The following is a 19,628-nucleotide window of genomic DNA, read 5'->3' on the forward strand; positions in this document are numbered from 1 at the left end:
CTAATGCTAATCGGTATTTGCAGCTGCTCCCCAGCGCCTCAGCTCCACCTCACATCATCAGGCATTAGATTCTCTTAAGGAGTGCGCAACCTAGATCCCTCGCACGTAGGGTTTACAGTAGGGTTCAGGGTCTTCTGAGAATCTAATGCTGCTAATCTGACAGGAGGCGAGCTCAGGCGGTGATGCAAGTGATGCCAGGCGGCTGTAAGCATAGATGAAACTTCGCTCGCTCACCTAATGCTCACCTCCTGCTGTACAGCTCAGGTTCTAACAGGCCATGGACTGGTACAGGTCCTTGGGCAGTGGTTGGGGACTGTAGGTTAGGCAGTTTTGTCATGTTGACATCACAGGATGCACTGTGCTTACACAATTTAGATGGTATAGCTCACTGCACACCTAGGATATGTGGTATAGCTTATTGCTCCTAGGCCACAAACTTGTACAACATGTCACTGTATTGAACACTGCAGGCAGTTGTAATACAATGGTAAATATTTGCATATCTAAACATAAAAATATACAGTAAAATTATGGTATAAAAAAATAAAAAGTGGCATACCTATAATGTGCACTTATCATGAATGGAGCTTGCAGGACTGGAAGTTGCTCTTGGTGAGTAAGTGAGTTAAATACTGTATACATAGGCCACACTAAACTAATAAATTTTTTTTTCTTTCTCCAATAATTAACTTTGCTTACTAGAACATTTTTGCTTTCTAAACTCTTGTTTTTTAAAACTTTTTGGCTTTTTTGTAGTAATGCTTAGCTTAAAACACAAATGCATTATACAGCTGTACAAAAATATTTTTATATCCTTATTTTATAAGCATTTTTCTATTAAAAAAATTTTTTTAAACTTTTTTGTTAAAAACCAAGACACAAACACATTAGCCTAGGCCTATACAGTGTCGGGATCTTCAATATCACTGTCTTTCTACTTCCACATCTTGTCCCACTGGAAAGTCTTCAAGATCAATAACATACATGGGGTTGTCATATCCTATGATAACAATGCCTTCTAGAATACCTCCTGAAGGACCTGCCTGAGGCTGTTTTACAATTAACTTTTTTTTAAATAAGCAAAAGAAATACACTCTAAAACAACAATAAAAAGTATAGTGTAGTAAATACATAAACCAGTAACATAGTCTTTATTATCATTATCAGATATTATGTATTGTACATAATTGTGCTATACTTTTATTTGACTGGCAGCACAGTTGGTTTGTTTAAACCACCAGCATCACTATAAATACATGAGTAATGTATTATTGTGCTATGACGTTATGATGGCTACAATATAACTAGGCTATAGGATTTTAGCTCCATTAAAATCTTAAGGGACCATCAGTGACCAAAACATTGTTACACAGTGTGTGACTGTTTCCTTTTCTTGCTTTATTTTAAGTGCTATTATAAAGAGTGCTTTTTTTTTTTTTTTTTTTTTTTTTTTTGAGACAGAGTCTCGCTTTGTTGCCCAGGCTAGAGTGAGTGCCGTGGCGTCAGCCTAGCTCACAGCAACCTCAAACTCCTGGGCTCAAGTGATCCTTCTGCCTCAGCCTCCCGGGTAGCTGGGACTACAGGCATGCGCCACCATGCCCGGCTAATTTTTATATATATCAGTTGGCCAATTAATTTCTTTCTATTTATAGTAGAGACGGGGTCTCGCTCTTGCTCAGGCTGGTTTTGAACTCCTGACCTTGAGCAATCCGCCCGCCTCGGCCTCCCAAGAGCTAGGATTACAGGCGTGAGCCACAGCGCCCGGCCTAAGAGTGCTTTTTTAAAAAAAACTAATTTCCCTGTACAAAGGTCTCCCTGCAAACAAACAGATAAATGATATATCCTTTTAGGTTTATTCTATTTCTCCTAGAACTCTTAAGCTTTTAATGCATGACAGTTGAATCATTTATGCATTCACTTATTACAACAAATAAGCAAGAAAGACTCAGGTAATAAGTTCAACAGTAAAATAGGATTTTTCAAAGATTATACAGAGTGAAAAGTGCAAATTGTAAAGAAGATAACATATAAATGTGATGTCATTTCTAAAAATTCTTAATCAGAGGAGTGAAGTTTTAGCTGTGTCTGTAATGTTTCATTTCTTTAAATAAATGGAAGCAAATATGGCAAAATGTTAATATTTGTTAAATATGGGTGGTATGCATCTGGGTGTCTGTTATACTTTTCCTACACCTTGTGCTTTTAAAATATTTCATAATTAAACATTTTTACTTTTTAAATTAATAAAATAGATGATGTGATAGGTAATGGTGAGGGCTACTTTATGTTGGTTAGTGGGGAGGGACTCTGGGGAGGTAACATACACTGAGACTTGAATAACAGGAAGGAGTTACTCATGCAAAAATGGAGGGAAAGAGTACTACAGGAGGAGAAACAGCTATTGCTATGTAGGTTATTAAGTATGAAATGTCCGATTTCCTTAAGTAACTAAGTTTAACAGTTGATATCTCTGACATTTCACTTTGACACTTCTTGGTTTATTTTTATTGAAGGTATGTCTTCATCCTTTCAAATATACAGTTTGGCTTAGGATTATCTTTCAAATTTTTTTTAGAACAATTTTTGTGAAACCATAGATAAGTCAAAAATTCATGTTATCTTTGTTTTTTTTTATTTTTTTTTGTTTTTACTTTCCATTTTGCAGATGAATTTTTTTCTTTTTTATTTTTTTTTGTTTTTAGCATGTTATCTTTGAATATGAGTTCCATCATGGAAGCAATGCAGCGCAGACAACTTTATTTTATTTTATTCTATTTTTGAGACAGAGTCTCACTCTGTCGCCTGGGCTAGAGTGCCGTGGCATCAGCCTAGCTCACAGCTACCTCAAACTCCTAGGCTCAAGTGATCCTCCTGCCTCAGCCTCCCGAGTAGCTGGGACTACAGGCATGTGCCACCATGCCCGGCTAATTTTTTCTGTATATATTTTTTGTTGGCCAATTTATTTATTTGTATTTTTAGTAGAGACGGGGTCTCGCTCTTGCTCAGGCTGGTTTTGAACTCCAGAGCTCAAGCGATCCTCCTGTGTCGGCATCAGTGAAGTGTTTGGAGAGGATGCGGCTATTGAAGAATGCACAGTACATGGATGGTTTGAGAAGTTCTGTTCTGTTGATTTTAATCTTGAAAGTTAGGACAATTCGCATATCAAAAAGAGCAAAAACAGTGATGGATAATGATCCAGTTTTCAACAATGATAATTTCTTAGCGATACTCAGAGACAGAGAAGGAAAAAGCTCTTCTTTATAGAAGAATGCCAGATAAGGTAGAAAAAATGATAGAATTAGAAAATGACTGTTTTGTAGATGCCAGTATAATCATCGATTTAGGCAAGGATAATAAATGGATGGTGAAATCTTTGGATGAAAGGTTGTTGTAGAATAGAATACCATACAGTCTCAAAGTATCACTCCATGATTATTTACTAACTAGAAAGGGAGGAATGTACCTTTAAGATGGAGAGGTGTGGTAGCCAGTTACCTCCTTATACAATGTTCAAACTTGGCATTATCTGCCTCCCTGATGTGATGCAATGAGAAGTACTAAGCATCACCTAAATAGTATTCCTACCAAAAATGTTAAACTGGAATCTAATTGTGAGGAACCAATTAGATAAATCCAAAATGTGGGACATCTTATAAGATAACTGGCCTGGAATTTTCAAAAAATTTCATGTCATGAAAAACAGAAGGTTGGGGAAGTACACTCATGCTAAAGTATTTAGGAATAAAGTGATAATTCATCTGCAACTAATTTTTAAGTGGTTCATTTAAAAGGGGGGGGCATTGTGGCTCATGCCTATAATCCTAGAAAGGATTTGGGAAGCTGAGAAAGGAGGGTCACTTGAGCCCAGCTTGAGCAAGGGCAAGACCCCATCTCTACTAAAAACAGAAAAATTAGCCAGGTGTCATGGCACATGCCAGTAGTCCCATCCACCTAGGAGGCTGTGGCAGAAGGAGTTTGAGGTTGCTGTGAATTATAATGACACTATGGCATCTAGCCTGGGTGACAGAGCAAGACCTTGTCTCAAAAACACGCAGTCCTAGCACTCTGGGAGGCCAAGGCAGGTGGATCGTTTGAGCTCAGGAGTTCCAGACCAGCCTGAGCAAGAGTGAGACCCCATCTCTACTGAAAATAGAAGGAAATTAGCTGGCCAACTAAAAATATATAGGAAAAAGTTAGCTGGGCATGGTGGCGCATGCCTGTAGACCCAGCTACTCAGGAGGCTGAGGCAGGAGGATGAGGCAGGAGGATCACTTGAGCCCCAGAGTTTGAGGTTGCTGTGAGCTAGGCTGATGCTACGGCACTCTAGCCAGGGTAACAGAGTGAGACTCTGTCTCAAAAAAAAAAAAAAAAAAAAATGAAAAAAAACAAACACACAGACACACACACACACGTGTGTGTGTGTGTGTGTAAGGAGATAGGAAGCAAATGTGGTAAGAAGTTAACAGTCGGTTAACCTAGGAGGTGAAGGGTTCTCTGTGTGTTAATTGTTATACTATTTTTGCTTTTTAGTGTTTTTTTTAAATATTTCAATTTAAAAGTTAGGAGGGGTGTTTATTTCTGTTTTGAACTCAAATCCATCTTTTTAATATTTTTTGCCCATTGGTTTAATTGTGCTGTTTGGATCCAACTCTGATAGAACCAAATTCTCTCTCATGTGGTGTAAGTGGTATTGGTGGTGGTGATATTGGTAATTTTTACATAACATGTATCGAATATGTGCTGTGATATATGCCAGACATTGTGTGGAACACATTACATACATTATTTTAGTTAATCCTCCTAACACCTCTTGAGTTAGTACTCATTTCTTCTTTTAAAGATGAAAAGACAGATGCTTAAAAAGAAATCACTAAAGCAACAGAAAAAAACATTTCATCTTAAGAATGCAAATGTGAATTTGTGAGGCAGGCTAGAATATTCATTGATGAAAAGCGTGATAGAAAAATTTGTGATAAGGTTACTAAGCATGCATATTTTTCTGGCCTTGAACTTGTTCAATGTGTAAGCTACGATGGAGAAGCAATCTAGTGTGGTGGTTAAAAGTGCAGTGCCTGAAGCTACAAAGGCTAGGTTCAAATCCCAGTTCCACCATTTACAAGATGCTACTGCCTGAGAAGCAGTTCTCCAGGATTCTATACTGGGAAGCTCTCTTGTATTAGTTTCCTATTGCTGCTGTAACACATTACTACAAATTTGGTAGCTTGAAATAACATAAATTTATTATCTTACAGCTCTGCAGGTCAGAAGTCCTAAATGGATCTCACTGGGCTAAAATTAAGGTGTCAGCAGGACTGCGTTTTCATTTGAAGACTCTTGGAGAATATTTCCTTACCTTTTGCCATCTCTAGAGTCCACCCATGTTCCTTGGTTTATGACCTCTGTCTTCCAAACCAGCAGTGTCATCTCTCTGTGCCTTCCTTCTAAGTAACATCTCCCCAAGAGTCTTCTGCCTCCCTCTTGTACTTTTTTGTTTAGAGACAGAGTCTCATTCTGTCATCCAGGCTGGATTACTTTGGTGTGATCATAGCTCACTGCAGCCTCAAGGTAGCTGGGGCCAGGAGAGATGATTCCAAAGTGGAGATTCTGGCCAATGCTGTACACTGTGAATGGGGCCAATAATTGGATTTGAGTTAGAAGGAACTACTGAGTGGTATATGTACATATTTTTTAGATCTCTTACTATTATAAAATATATAAATTCAGCATTAAAGAATGAATTAGAAGGCAAATGATTAAAATATTAGAATACATTTTATTTTTATTGTTTTGTACCAGCCCCCAGAGTAAATTGTTCTTGATTTAATTGCAATTTTAGAGAAGCTTCAAGTTTAATATTAATTTTAAATTTTTTATTACAGAGTTTACCCTTGGATGCTCCTGTTGATATGGAGAAGATTGAGGAACAATTCGCTGATCTGCACATATATAAATGTTCCTCAGGAACTAAAGAGCCCACTTACCTTCTTGGCATAGACACATCAAAGACTGTTCAAAGAGAAAAAGAAAGCTTGGTGGCTGTTTTGTGTTCTAATGGATCAATCAGAATATATGATAAAGAAAGGTTAAATGTAGTACGAGAATTTAGTGGATTTCCTGGACATCTTAATGGAGTCAAATTTGCAAATTCCTGTGACAGTGTATATTCAGCATGTACTGATGGCACTGTAAAATGTTGGGATGTTAGATTAGCCAGTGAAAACCCTATCCAGCTGTTCAAGGGTTACCCTTCCAATGTTTTTATCAGTTTTGATATCAACTGTAATGATCATGTCATTTGTGCTGGTACAGAAAAAGTTGACGATGATGCATTGTTGGTATTTTGGGATGCAAGGATGAATTCTCAGGATTTGTCTACTACTAAAGACCCACTTGGTGCATATTCAGAGACACATAGTGATGATATCACTCAAGTACGTTTCCATCCCAGCAATCCCAACATGGTGGTCTCTGGTTCAACTGATGGCCTAGTAAATGTATTTGATATTAGTGCTGATAACGAAGAAGATGCACTGGTTACAACCTGTAACTCAGTTTCATCAGTAAGCTGTATTGGTTGGTCTGGGAAAGATTATAAACAGATTTACTGCATGACACATGATGAAGGATTTTATTGGTGGGATCTTAATCATCTGGATACTGATGAACCAATTACATGTTTGAACATCCAGGATGTCAGAGAAATAGTTAACATGAAAGAAGATATTTTGGACTATTTGATTGGTGGCCTGTATCATGAAAAGTTGGATAAACTGTTTGTTATTGGAGGAACAAACAAGGGGAGGATTCACTTAATGAATTGCACCACATCAGGATTGATCCATGTGACCAGCCTTCAGGGAGGACATGCCACTACAGTCCGTTCTTTCAGTTGGAATATGCAGGATGATTCTTTGCTGACCGGGGGAGAAGATGCACAGTTGTTACTTTGGAAACCTAGAGCTATGGAGAAGACCTCTACAAAGAAAGAGAGCATGAAAATAGCATCCTCTGTGCACCAGCGAGTACGAGTTCACAGTAATGATTCTTACAAGAGAAGGAAAAAGCAGTGATATCACATTGGCGTTTACTTGGTAGGTTTTATACTTTCAATTGACTGAAATGTCATGTGAAAAAATAAAAAAAGATAAACAATATTGTTTCAAGTAATTATTTTTGTTTAGTACCTGTGGTAGCCATGTTGAAAGCTTTATGTAAAAATAAGCCACTTAGCAAACAGTCCTGGAAAAAATGTTGAGAATGGTTTAATTCATGTCTTCATGTATTCTAAAAAGTGTTAAAGCTACTAGTTGAGTATAAAATTGGTGAATTGAAAGTAAAATTACATTCCTCATTTTGAAAACCCATCTGTTGAGTGAGTAAATGTTGAGTTCAAAGAAATAACTCTGATAAGGACTTTGTAGAAGTATATAGCTGCTAAAACTTAATCAGACAGGTAGCTGACTGCATTGTTTAAGTCAGTTTTTTACATTCAAGTTATCTTCTTTGTCTATAAAACCAAATCAGACTATATTCTTCGTTTGAGGAGCTTTTACTTGCTTGATACTCCTAATTTTATGTTGGAATATTTAAATGTAAATATTCTAGTGAGTGTAAATAGAATTAAACTTTTAAAGAAATAAAGTGATAGACAACTGTCTAAAATGAGAAAAATAAATTTAGTAAATATTTGCATCTATACTTTAATATCATTGGGTAAAGAGTAAGCAAGTGTTCTGCTGATGAAAAGGAAATTATTTTGCCAAATTCGTATTAATACTTTGAGTATTTTACTTTGAAATGAAAAAATATAACAGCAAGATTATTTTTATTTCAAAATATTCTTTTAATCATTTGTGATAAAATTTTCTTCCATAGTGTTTCATCCATAAATTTAAACTTGAAATTTTGTTTACTCCTAATTTTCATTCTTCTATTAAAAAATATTTCTGTAAAGAATTAAGGCCGGGCGTGGTAGCTCACACCTGTAATCCTAGCACTTTGGGAGGCCGAGGTGGGCGGATTGCTCAAGGTCAGGAGTTCGAAACCAGCCTAAGCGAGACCCCGTCTCTACCAAAAATAGAAATAAATTAATTGACCAACTAAAAATATATATACAAAAAATTAGCTGGGCATGGTGGCGCATGCCTGTAGTCCCAGCTACTCGGGAGGCTGAGGCAGTAGGATCGCTGAGCCCCGGAGATTGAGGTTGCTGTGAGCCAGGCTGACGCCACGGCACTCACTCTAGCCTGGGCAACAAAGTGAGACTCTGTCTCAAAAAAAAAAAAAAAAAAAAAAGAATTAATAAAAGAAGTTGGTCTCTCTCTAAAGGTTTGATATCCTAACTAAAGATAAAAGTATCTTTTTATAGATATTAGAAATATTGTCATCAAAAACGTTGCTTAAGAACCTTCAATACTTCTCTTTAAATGTTAATAATGACTTATCCTTAAGGTTGTGACACTGGGGGAAATTTATTTTTCTGTACAACAATGCAGCTTACATTTAGGCTATAATCTAGCTTAATTTACCTCATACTATACAATAGGTAAGTCACTGTTTAACATATTCAAAATATATAATTCTCTTTTTTCCCAAGCACTCTATCAAATGGAAACAAAATATATATTAATAATTCTTATTTGGAGAAATTCAACTATTCTTGCTGTTGTCCAAACCATAAATCTGAGAATAATTCTAGATTTCTCTTCCCTTTTCTCCTATCTAATTACTCACTAGGTCCTATGCCATTCTGCCTCCTAGAATCTATCAGCTGTCCTTTTGCCTTTACCTCACCATTATTGCCTTAGGTAAGATTTTCATTATTTTTCACCTAGAATACATACTCAATCTGTAATCTCTTTCAACTCATCCTGCTCACTACTTCTGGGTTACCATTGAAAACAGATCTGATGATGCCTTGTGCTGCTTAACATCTTTGGTACATTTTGATCTTTTGATCAAGGAGCACTATATAAAACATTAAAAATCATGTTTTTCAAGATCTTTAAGATTTGAGACAATGCTATGTTGTAGGTGGGAAAACTGGTTAAAAATTTTTGGAGAAATCGTATTCGTAAAGCAATCAGAAATGAAATAGTAGTTATCAAAACAATATTTTCTAAAAAAATAGGCTGGACAGGGTGGCTCATGCCTGTAATCCTAGCACTCTGGGCGACCAAGGCAGGAGGATCACTTGAGCTCAGGAGTTCCAGACCAACTCAAGCAAGAGCAAGACCCTGTCTCTACAGAAAATAGAAAAATTAGCTGCCCATGGTGGAGTGGGATTGTAGTCCCAGCTACTCAAGAGGCTGAGGCAGGAGGATCACTTAAGCTCAGGAGTTTAAGATTGCAGTGAGTTACGATGACATCACTGTAGTCTACCCAGGGCAACAGTTGGAGACTCTGTCTCAAAAAGAAAAAAAAAAGTCTTAAAAGTTTTGGGGCAAAAAAACCCCCAAAACCAATCATGTAAGAATACAATTACATTTGTATTAGACTTCTCAGTAGCAAATCTGGTTGAAAAAAGATGGATCATGCCTTCAAAGGTCTGAGAGCAAATTCCTGCCTATTTGAATTTACACTCTTCAAACTCATGAAGCAAATAGATGATAAATTTTTTGAGCTATCCGTTGTCAAATGAACATTTCCCACTTGCTTGCTTGCTCGCTCGCTCTCTTTCTTTCTTTTTTTTTCTTCTTTTTTTTGAGACAGAGTTTCACTTTGTTGCCCAGGCTAGAGTGCCATGGCATCAGGTTAGCTCACAGCAACCTCAATCTCCTGGGTTCAAGCAATCCTCCTACCTCAGCCTCCTGAGTAGCTGGGACTACAGGCATGCGCCACCATGCCCGGCTAATTTTTTCTATATATATTTTTAGTTGGCCAATTAATTTATTTTTAGTAGAGACGGGGTCTTGCTCAGGCTAGTTTTGAACTCCTGACCTTGAGCAATCTGCCTGCCTTGGCCTCCCAGAGCCCAGTTGCTTTCTGAAACTCAGGAACCAAACTAATTTAGCCAACAAAATGTCCATTGCTAACAAAACTCTCAATGGCTAAATCCAGGAGATAAATAGATTTGGATTTTAGGACATATTTGCTTTTTCAATCTATAATTCTTTGACCAAACTGTCTTCGTGTGTGAAGTTAAAAACATTTGCAGACATACAGGATCTCAAACTTTACTCTCCATACCACTCTTTTCAAAGGAGGATATACTCCACAAAAATTAAGAAGGTAAATCAAAGAAGATAAATACCAGAAATGAGGGCACCAACTCAGCATTGTAGCAAGATCACAGCTTTGTAGCATAACCACAGAGTATAATATCCAGATTGGAGCAGGACAGAAGAAAGCAGGAGGGAGATGTACAGGAAGAAAATGAACTGCATTTGACTATGTGGAAAATAGTTTAAGTGGATTTAGCTTACCAATTAAAAGAGACTTTCACATAGAATTTTAGATTCAAATAAAACATGAATCAAACGGATAGATTAAAAAGTAAAAGGTTGACAAAAGGAATTCAGACTAAAATTTTTATGGAAGAATAAGGTCTACAAATAACCAAGTAAACTTAGAAAAGAGGGAGGATTTTTCCTACCAGATACTAAAATAGTAGTAAATAAAATAGTAGGAAAAACTGTACTATGGCCTAAGAACAATGCAAATGAATAGAGTGTTCAGAGACAGACCATGGGTATGTGGCAATGTAATATTTATAAAGATGACACAGTGAAAAAGGGAGAGTTTTTATTAGATGGTTTTGAGGATACTGGCTCACTGGAATGAAACTAGATCCCTACTGATGTGCTTCAGATATATTAAGACTTAAATGATAAAACGTTAAAATTATAAATTTAACAGAAGAAAGTGCTGGAAAATATCTATGACCTAGAGGTGGAAAATGATTTCTTAAAAGGTATGACATATAAGGCAGAAACAATAGAAATTTGATTATGTAAAAATTAAGCATTTCTGCTTACAAAAAATCTGAGGACAAAGTTAATAAATGACAGAATGGCAGAAAACAGTAGAAAAGAAATTTGAAATATCTAAGACCAAAAAGTGACTAAATGTAGAATATAGAAGAAACTCCCTCAAATTAATAAGAAAAAGCAATGCCAATGGAAAAATGAACAAAGAATATGACAAGACAAATTTCAGAAGAAACTGAAAAGATGGTCAGACTCCCTAGTAATTGAAGAAATGAAAACTTAAAATAATCACTTAATACTATTTAGAATTTTAAAAACTAGAAAATTGAATGATGCCAAATGTTGGAGGCATGTGGGCATGTATTAATAGGAACCCTCATGTACTGCTGATGAGAGTGTAGACTGATGCAGCTATTCTAAAGAGCAAAAATACACTTCAGTGTTCATGTACCCTCTGATTAGGAGTTCATGTGCCCCTAACGCTTGCACTGCTTGATGTAATCCCTCAGACATTTTCATACAAGTCCATTATTGGGCATTATTTTTGATGTCATGGGGTTGGAGACATCCTGGGTATCTATCCTTGGGAGACAGGCTAGGTAAAAATGTGGTGTTTGTACACAATGAGGTAACAACAGTTACAAGCCACAGACTAGATTTATACTTAGCTATATGGGTTAATGATAAAACTAGTACCCAGAGAAAACAGTAAGAAACAAGGTATGTGTGGGGAAACCATTTATAGTAATTAAAAATATTAAAGCTAACAGTTCACTTTGCAAGAACATACAGAATTTTATGTATTATTAACACCATAGAATGGTTACCTGGTATGGTGAAAGAAGAATGGGAGTGGGTATAGAAATAAAAGAGAAGGGAAGAAATTTAAAAAGAAAAAAATCACTTTGAAAGGATGTTACAAGTATGTTGGAGAGTTTGGAAGCTAATAATAGGCCCACAAGAAAACATGCAAATGAAAGGGGTAAGGGACAATTTTTAACTCGCAGGGGTGAAAAATGAAATGCAATCATAGTATACTAGTAGTGTACTAGGCACCAACTGGTGAATAATAGGTAGTCATAATATTGATTTAATCAAAGTTGTAAAACTATATTGGAAGCATAGGGGCAGGAAAGTGGAAAGGGTGTGCAAATGCTTAATTTTCCTTTTCCATAGTAGAAAGTCAGTATCTTTCTATAGATAAATCAAGAAAACATCAGTGTAAGCATATTATTTAGAAGCATATGCATAAATCACCTGCCAAAACAGCTGAGAGTTGAAAATGGTTTCTTCTGTGGAAGAGAAAGGTGGGACAGAAGGGATAAGTAACTTCCATTCTTGTTTGGTTTTTGTTGTATAATATACCTTGTGGTAGAATACCAGTTAGGATACTTTGGGGTGCAAATAAAAGACAGCCCAACTCAAATTAAGCAAATAAGGAACATATTACCCCACATAAATTCAGAAGTGGGGCATTTCCAGAGTTGGTTGTGAGCAAGAATCCAAATTCTTTCCATTTTTCTGCTCTGCCAATCTTCGGCTTGTCCGGTAGTTATCTCCAAATTCCTAAGATGATTATAACAGTGCCAGTGATAACATCCACATTCAACAACATCCAGTGGATGAAGTTCTGTTTTTTTTTTTTTTTTTTTACCTGTGATTCTTTTTATTAATGATCACACAGAGACACTTTCTGAGAAGCCTCACAGCAAATGTCATTAGCTAGAATTTCATTATGTGTCCATGCCTACAACAGTCACTAGCCAGAGGAATGTGACCACCTCCGGATTGGCCCAATCATGATTCACTGCCTATGTGGCTGGTGATAGCATATTCTCCCCAACACACAGTGGTTCAGAGGAAGGTACAAAAAGGAGGAAGTTGATGAATAGTTGAATAGATGGTCAACAGTATCTTCTACAAGTACTACTTGGCATTTGAATCATGTGTATGTGTTACTTGAAAATCTCTTTCATTGGAACATTGAATCAGATAAACAAAGGTGAGATATTTGGGATACCAAGATGAGCAGGGTACAGCTCCTATCCTGTAAGAGATTACAGCTTATGAGATAGACATGTAAGCACATTTAAATACAACATAGGATGCATCATAAAGATTAAAAAAATGCTGTGTGAAATCTAGATGGTAAAGTGCCATAATATCTAGGATTGTCAGAAGCATCATTCTTTTTCTCTCCTTTGTCATTTTCTTTATCTTGTTTTCTATAAGCTTTTCTTGCCTTCCCCTTTTTCTTAAGCCTGCCAGCCAAGTATACATATAACTTAGCTCTGCTTTTGGTGTTCAGCACTAAAGAGACTATTGATGCTAATTGATTAAAAAGTTTTCATGAGAGTTAGAAGAGGATCTGAACCTCTTCTGACTCACCTTCAACACTGCATTAGTCCAAATACCATCACAGTTGTGTTTCCACACTGGGCTATCAAACTCTTTCCCCAGCTGGTCTCAAATGTCCCCTTAAACTCATGTCCCTGCCTAATTTGTAAACCTGTATTTCTGTATACACACGTGAAGATCCCTTCTCCCTTCTTCTTTAAGTGATAAAGCTCAGAAGCTGAAAGCAAGGACTACAAAATAGCAAAACTTAAAGGTAACTTGGATGTAGATAACATCATCTTAACCTGTGATAATTATTAGATTGCATATTCTATTGGACAGTGACATTTGATACTGTTTTTATATCTGCTGCTATTTCTGTTTACTTAAAATCTGCCTCTTTTTTCTTCCCTAATATTACTTTATGAGTCTATATTATTAATATGTTCTCATCTTTGAAGATCTGATCATTGGAAAATACTATCTTCCTTTAAAATACTGGAAGTTCAGCCATTGCTCTAAAACAGTAACATATTCATCCAATTCTATTAAGTGAATTTCCTTGAAAGTTGTTGAAATTAACTGGATAAGTGTTATTTGGTCCACTGTTATTTTACCATTATAGTACTAGCCCATTTGTTCGTATAAAAACAGAATAGATTAAATATTAAATAAGAAATATGGCTGGGTACAGTGGCTCACACCTGTAATCCCAGCACTTTGGGAGGCTGAGGCAGGAGGATCACTTAAGACCAGGAGTTTGAGACTAGCTTGGGCAATAGCGACACCCCCCCATTTCTACAAAAAAAAAAAAAGAAAAGAAGAAAAAAAAAAAGAAATTAGCCTAGCACTGTGGCACACATCTGTAGTCCCAGCTACTAGGGAGGCTGAGGCAGAAAGATTGCTTTCAGCCACCTCTTTACCAACTGGATTACAAAGAATGTGCAACCAAAGGCAAATATTTCAAGAGAAAGTTGCATAAAAAATAATTCCAAATAACACATTTTTATTTTAGAGTTCAGTATCCTAGTTGAATTACACTAACAGATCAATCAGGTTGTAGTTTGGTTTTTTAATGCTAATTTCATTTGAGATGTGTTCTGTGATGAAAATGCTGAAGAAAAATTTATAACCCTAAATCTGACATTGGATCAAATGCTTTTCTTGTGCTGGATTGTTTGTTGTCAACTTGGCATCACAAACACTTCATTTTAAGGGTTTCTCTGCATTTCAGATCATCTTAGCAACCACGTTTCTCAAAATCCATTTTCCTATCCAGTTCAGTCTGGCAAATCTGCTAATAAGGGACATTCATATCAGTTTCGAAAGGTGGGAAAAGAAGGCCATTATTATATAAAGATAGGTACTTGGGCAGAGGGGGGTGAGGGGTCCAGGAGGGCAAAAAAAAAAATGGTACAGGCAGATGAATAGGCATATATGAATTTTAAAACAGCTTCTAGTTGAGCTTCTAGGGAATCATTTTTATGTTGCTACAGATTATGATTTCACAGAAGTCATATTCACAAATTCAGGAGAAGATCTTAAGAACTTCAGTGCTATAGGTCTAACATTTGATAATCTAGGAATTACAATGATTATGTAAGTCTCTAATTTCCTGTATTAAAATTCTTCATGAAGGGTCCAGCAAGGTGGTTTGCACCTCTAGTCCCAGCTACTCAGGAAGCTGAGGTGGGAGAATCCCTTGAGACGAGGAGTTAGAGGCCGTAGTATGCTATGATCACATTTGTAGATAGTCACTGCCCTCCAGTCTGGGCAACAAAGCAAGATCTCATCTCTGAAAAATAAGAAATAAATTTTAAAAATCCTTCATGAGGCCGGATTGCTCCAGGTCAGGAGTTTGAAACCAGCCTGAGCAAGAGCGAGACCCCATCTCTTCTATAAATAGAAAGAAATTAATTGGCCAACTAATATATATAGAAAAAAATAGCCAGGCATGGTGGCGCATGCCTGTAGTCCCAGCTACTTGGGAGGCTGAGGCAGCAGGATTGCTTGAGCCCAGGAGTTTGAGGTTGTTGTGAGCGAGGCTGACGCCATGGCACTCACTCTAGCCTGGGCAACAAAGCGAGACTCTGTCTCAAAAATAAAATAAAATAAAAAAATAAAAATCCTTCATGAAGGGATGAATTATCTCTGGTGAAAGATAATTTCATCTGGGGCATGTGCATGTACGTGCATACACACAATATCTGACATGGAATAAAAAATTAGGCCTATGAAGATGTAGTTTCAGGGAGTTCAGTATCCCTAAACAAGATAAGTACACAGAAAAGCACATGAAGGTTCATTATCAGTTAAACTGCTGAAATCCAAAGATGGAAAAAAAAAATCTTAGGAGCAACTAGAGGGGAAAAGACATAGTACATTTGCAGCAACAATAATTAGACTAACAACTGATTTCTCAACAGAAAAAGATAGAAGCCAGAAGATACAGGGAAAAGTCTTTAAAATGCAAAAAAAAAAAAAAAAAAAAGGAACCCCAACCAACCTAGAATTCTGTAAAACCCCCCCAAATTATTAAAATTCAAATAAAGATATTTTTAGACAAAAATGGAAAGAATAATCTTCAGCCCTGCATTGAGAGAATTACAAAAGGGGGGTTCTTCAGGTAGAAGAAAAATGATTCCAGACAGAAACCTAGGAATAATAAAGAACCTCCCTAGGCCAGGCGCTGTGGCTCACGCCTGTAATCCTAGCTCTTGGGAGGCCGAGGCGGGCGGATTGCTCAAGGTCAGGAGTTCAAAACCAGCCTGAGCAAGAGCGAGACCCCGTCTCTACTATAAATAGAAAGAAATTAATTGGCCAACTGATATATATATAAAAAAAAATTAGCCGGGCATGGTGGCGCATGCCTGTAGTCCCAGCTACCCGGGAGGCTGAGGCAGAAGGATCACTCGAGCCCAGGAGTTTGAGGTTGCTGTGAGCTAGGCTGATGCCACGGCACTCACTCTAGCCTGGGCAACAAACCGAGACTCTGTCTCAAAAAAAAAAAAAAAAAAAGAACCTCCCTAAATGGTCAGTATGCAGGTAAGTATAATTTAATATTGACTGTACAAAGCAGTACTAGTAAGGTCTTATGGAATTAAAAATATAGGTACAATTAAGGTGCATGAGAGCAATGAAAAAGGCAGGGAGGAAATAAATGGAATTAAGGAATTTTAAAGTTCTAGGATTGTTAGGAAGTTGTAAAAGTAATAATTTGTTTTAGATTGTAATAAGTGAAGGATGCATGTTGTAACTTCTAGTTTAACCACTAAAAGAATGTATAACAAGTTAATAGAGGGGGGAAATGGAATAATAAACAAAACTTGGTTAATTTTTTTTTAAAGGCAGGAAAGGAGAAAAAGAACAAAAATCAGATGGTTTAAACAGCAAAGAAATATAATCATGCGTCACTTAACGACGGGGATATATTCTGAGAAATGCATTGTTAGGCAATTTTGACACTGTGAGAATATCACAGAGTGTACTATACTTACATGAACCTAGATAGTATAGCCTGCTAATCACCCAGGCTTCTAGGCTACAAACCTGTACAGTATGTTACTGCACTGAATGCTGTAGGCAACTGTAACAAGTATTTGTGCACCTAAACATACCTAAACATAGAAAAGGTACAGTAAAAATACAGTATTATAATCTCATGGGACCATTGTTGTATATACAATCCATTGCTGACCAAAATGTCATTACGTGGCATATGACTGTAGTAGTATGGTACGTATAAATCTTACTAGCTTCTTGGAAAGCTTTGCTTTTAGGAGGTAATATTTGAACTGATACCTGAAAGATAAGTCAAAAAGCTGAAGGAAGCCGGGCGTGGTGGCTCACGCCTGTAATCCTAGCTCTCTGGGAGGCCGAGGCGGGCGGATTGCTCGAGGTCAGGAGTTCGAAACCAGCCTGAGCAAGAGCGAGACCCCGTCTCTAAATAGAAAGAAATTAATTGGCCAACTAATATATATATATATAAAAAAAATTAGCCGGGCATGGTGGCGCATGCCTGTAGTCCCAGCTACTTGGGAGGCTGAGGCAGAAGGATTGCTTGAGCCAGGAGATTGAGGTTGCTGTGAGCTAGGCTGACGCCATGGCACTCACTCTAGCCTAGGCAACAAAGTGAGACTCTGTCTCAAAAAAAAAAAAAAAAAAAAAAAAAAAGCTGAAGGAAGCACATTCTTGGCAAAGGAAACAGCAAGTATACAAACCTGAGATAGAATTATTAATCAAAAGACTTGGATATATGCATGGAAGATGACATATTGTAACCATGCCCATCTTCATTTTTTGGTAAAAGGCAAAACAATATTAGCAAATGATCCACACTTCTGATACTGCATTATTATGCAAGAAGCCCCCTTTTGAAGTCATGATCCATTACATTGCCCTGATTATTCTCTTCCTAACAATGATCACAATCTATACTTTTGTTTACTTGTTTAATATCTGTCTCACCTGCTAAAATTATATGGTCCCTGAGGGCAAGGATCTTGTCTCTATTGTTCATTGCTGTATCCCTTAGCCAGTGCTTCACATACTAATGAATATTTACAGGTTGACTGAATCTTCAAAACATATTATTCCTTCAAATTTGAAATTAGTTAGACTAAGTAGCAAGAATAGTTTGCACATTTGCATTTATTGTGCTCTAGAAAAAGTAATACTAGGACAAGGACCGAAAGAGAAACAAAGTCAAATTTTAGCTGTTAAACTTGATAAACGAACCTAAACAAACAGGAATTTAAAATTTTATCCTTTAATGGAGAAAAGTAGGCTAAATTTTATAATGCAATATCAAAAACATGACTCATTTGTTTTGCCTTTCAGAGAAAAATGAGCATGGAAGAAATGACAATATAAGTCATATTCCTTTACTAGCAAGGCTTGGATGAACTAGTCAACCAATCCTTGTTCCTTCAAGTCAAAGTATAATACACTCAGCAGAGAGAATGTGTTCAAGCTTTTGTACAATGCCTAATCATCCAAATACTCTAAAAAATCATTTTTATCTTAAATTTCAAAATACATAATAGTTCCTCATCTGTTGACAGTAAAGTTATATGCTTTTAATCCTGACACATTACATAATTAGGAAGCAAATGGGCAGTGAAATGCACAAAACCTAGGCAGCACTAAAGGCAGAAGACATAATGTAGGAGTAATCTTAAAGCTAGATAATTGAGAGTTAGTTTATGGATCTGAGAGGCGGATTTACTAATGGGTCAGTAACTGAATAGTAAATTGATTCAATATGACATTGCTGATTACAGTGGGAGATTATATAAAATTCGCCAAATGGACAACAAAATTATGTAACACATGTTTCAGTTTCTCCTTTTTATTTTTCTAGGAGTGTCATTTTCTTTTTCCTATTTGCCTAAACTATAATTTATTTTTAAGAAATTAAGCCCTTTGGCAAAGGTGGGAGGAAATGAAAAGAGAGGTGAGTAGTAATTAAGTACCTACTCTGTGCAGTCAGGCTAGGCTCCTACACAGTTCTTCTAATAACCCCAGGAAATGGGCATAATATTATTTACAAAGGAGAAAACTCAGTCTTAGAAAGGTAATTTTCTAGGACATACAGGAAGATTTTAAATTAGAGTGAATCTAGAATCTCTGCCTTTTCTTTCACTATAACACAAACAGGTCCATTTCCCTAATGAGGGAAGAATTAGATAGGATTTTGGGTTTTGATTAATGAATGAAATGTATCATAAAACTTGGGAAGCTTGTCAAATAGTAAGACTGATATCCAGGGCTTTCCAGTGCACAATATACAGTAACATTAACAGGACATCAGTGACATTAGAAAGAATAAAACAGATTATGTGTTCTTCTCTACAATGTGATGAACATAAAGCCATCCACAGCATATAGAAACCACTGGTTATATCTTCCTTAGGTTCTGGGGTGACATCAGTGGGAATGGCAGAGTAAAGATCTCTGAGAATATGTTTCTTCATTAGAACAATGAGAACACTGGCAAAAATTGTCAAAATTAATTTTTTCAGAACTGTATACATTAACCAAAGCCTTGCAACAATTCCAGGAGTATTTATTCAAGAAAAATGCCTAAATCTCGGTAAGAACAGAAACTTCATGACAATTTAGCTTGTCCTGTTCCTGTCCTCATCTCCTCAGGTCCACAGTAATCTTGAAAACCAACTACCCGGTGTTACCAAAAAGCTCAGCGCTTATTCTTGAAGCCACATCAGAAAAACAAGAACAAATAGTTTGAGGAGAAGGAAAGAGAAGTTTATTCCTTTGCTGGCAAAGGAGGAAAAATGGTAGACTTTCTTGTCTCAAAATCCAAATTTCCTGCACATAAGCAGAAACACAGAGCGCTTAAAG

The 19,628-nt window shown here is 36.7% G+C and overlaps 1 protein-coding gene across 1 annotated transcript in view; it reads left to right on the forward strand.

Moving 5' to 3' along the window:
* Positions 1-15,275, forward strand: part of WDR89 (WD repeat domain 89) — a 39,374-nt gene extending 24,099 nt beyond the window's left edge. Inside the window, exons 2-3 of the mRNA XM_012777666.3 lie at positions 5,880-7,091; positions 8,737-15,275. Of these exons, the coding sequence (XP_012633120.1) occupies positions 5,907-7,070 (1,164 nt within the window). The 5' untranslated portion in view covers positions 5,880-5,906 and the 3' untranslated portion in view covers positions 7,071-7,091; positions 8,737-15,275. The remainder of the gene's footprint in view (positions 1-5,879; positions 7,092-8,736) is intronic.
* Positions 15,276-19,628: the final 4,353 nt, after the last annotated feature.

This window comes from Microcebus murinus, chromosome 6, assembly GCF_040939455.1.
Source record: "Microcebus murinus isolate Inina chromosome 6, M.murinus_Inina_mat1.0, whole genome shotgun sequence".
NCBI classification, from domain to species: Eukaryota; Metazoa; Chordata; class Mammalia; order Primates; family Cheirogaleidae; genus Microcebus; species Microcebus murinus.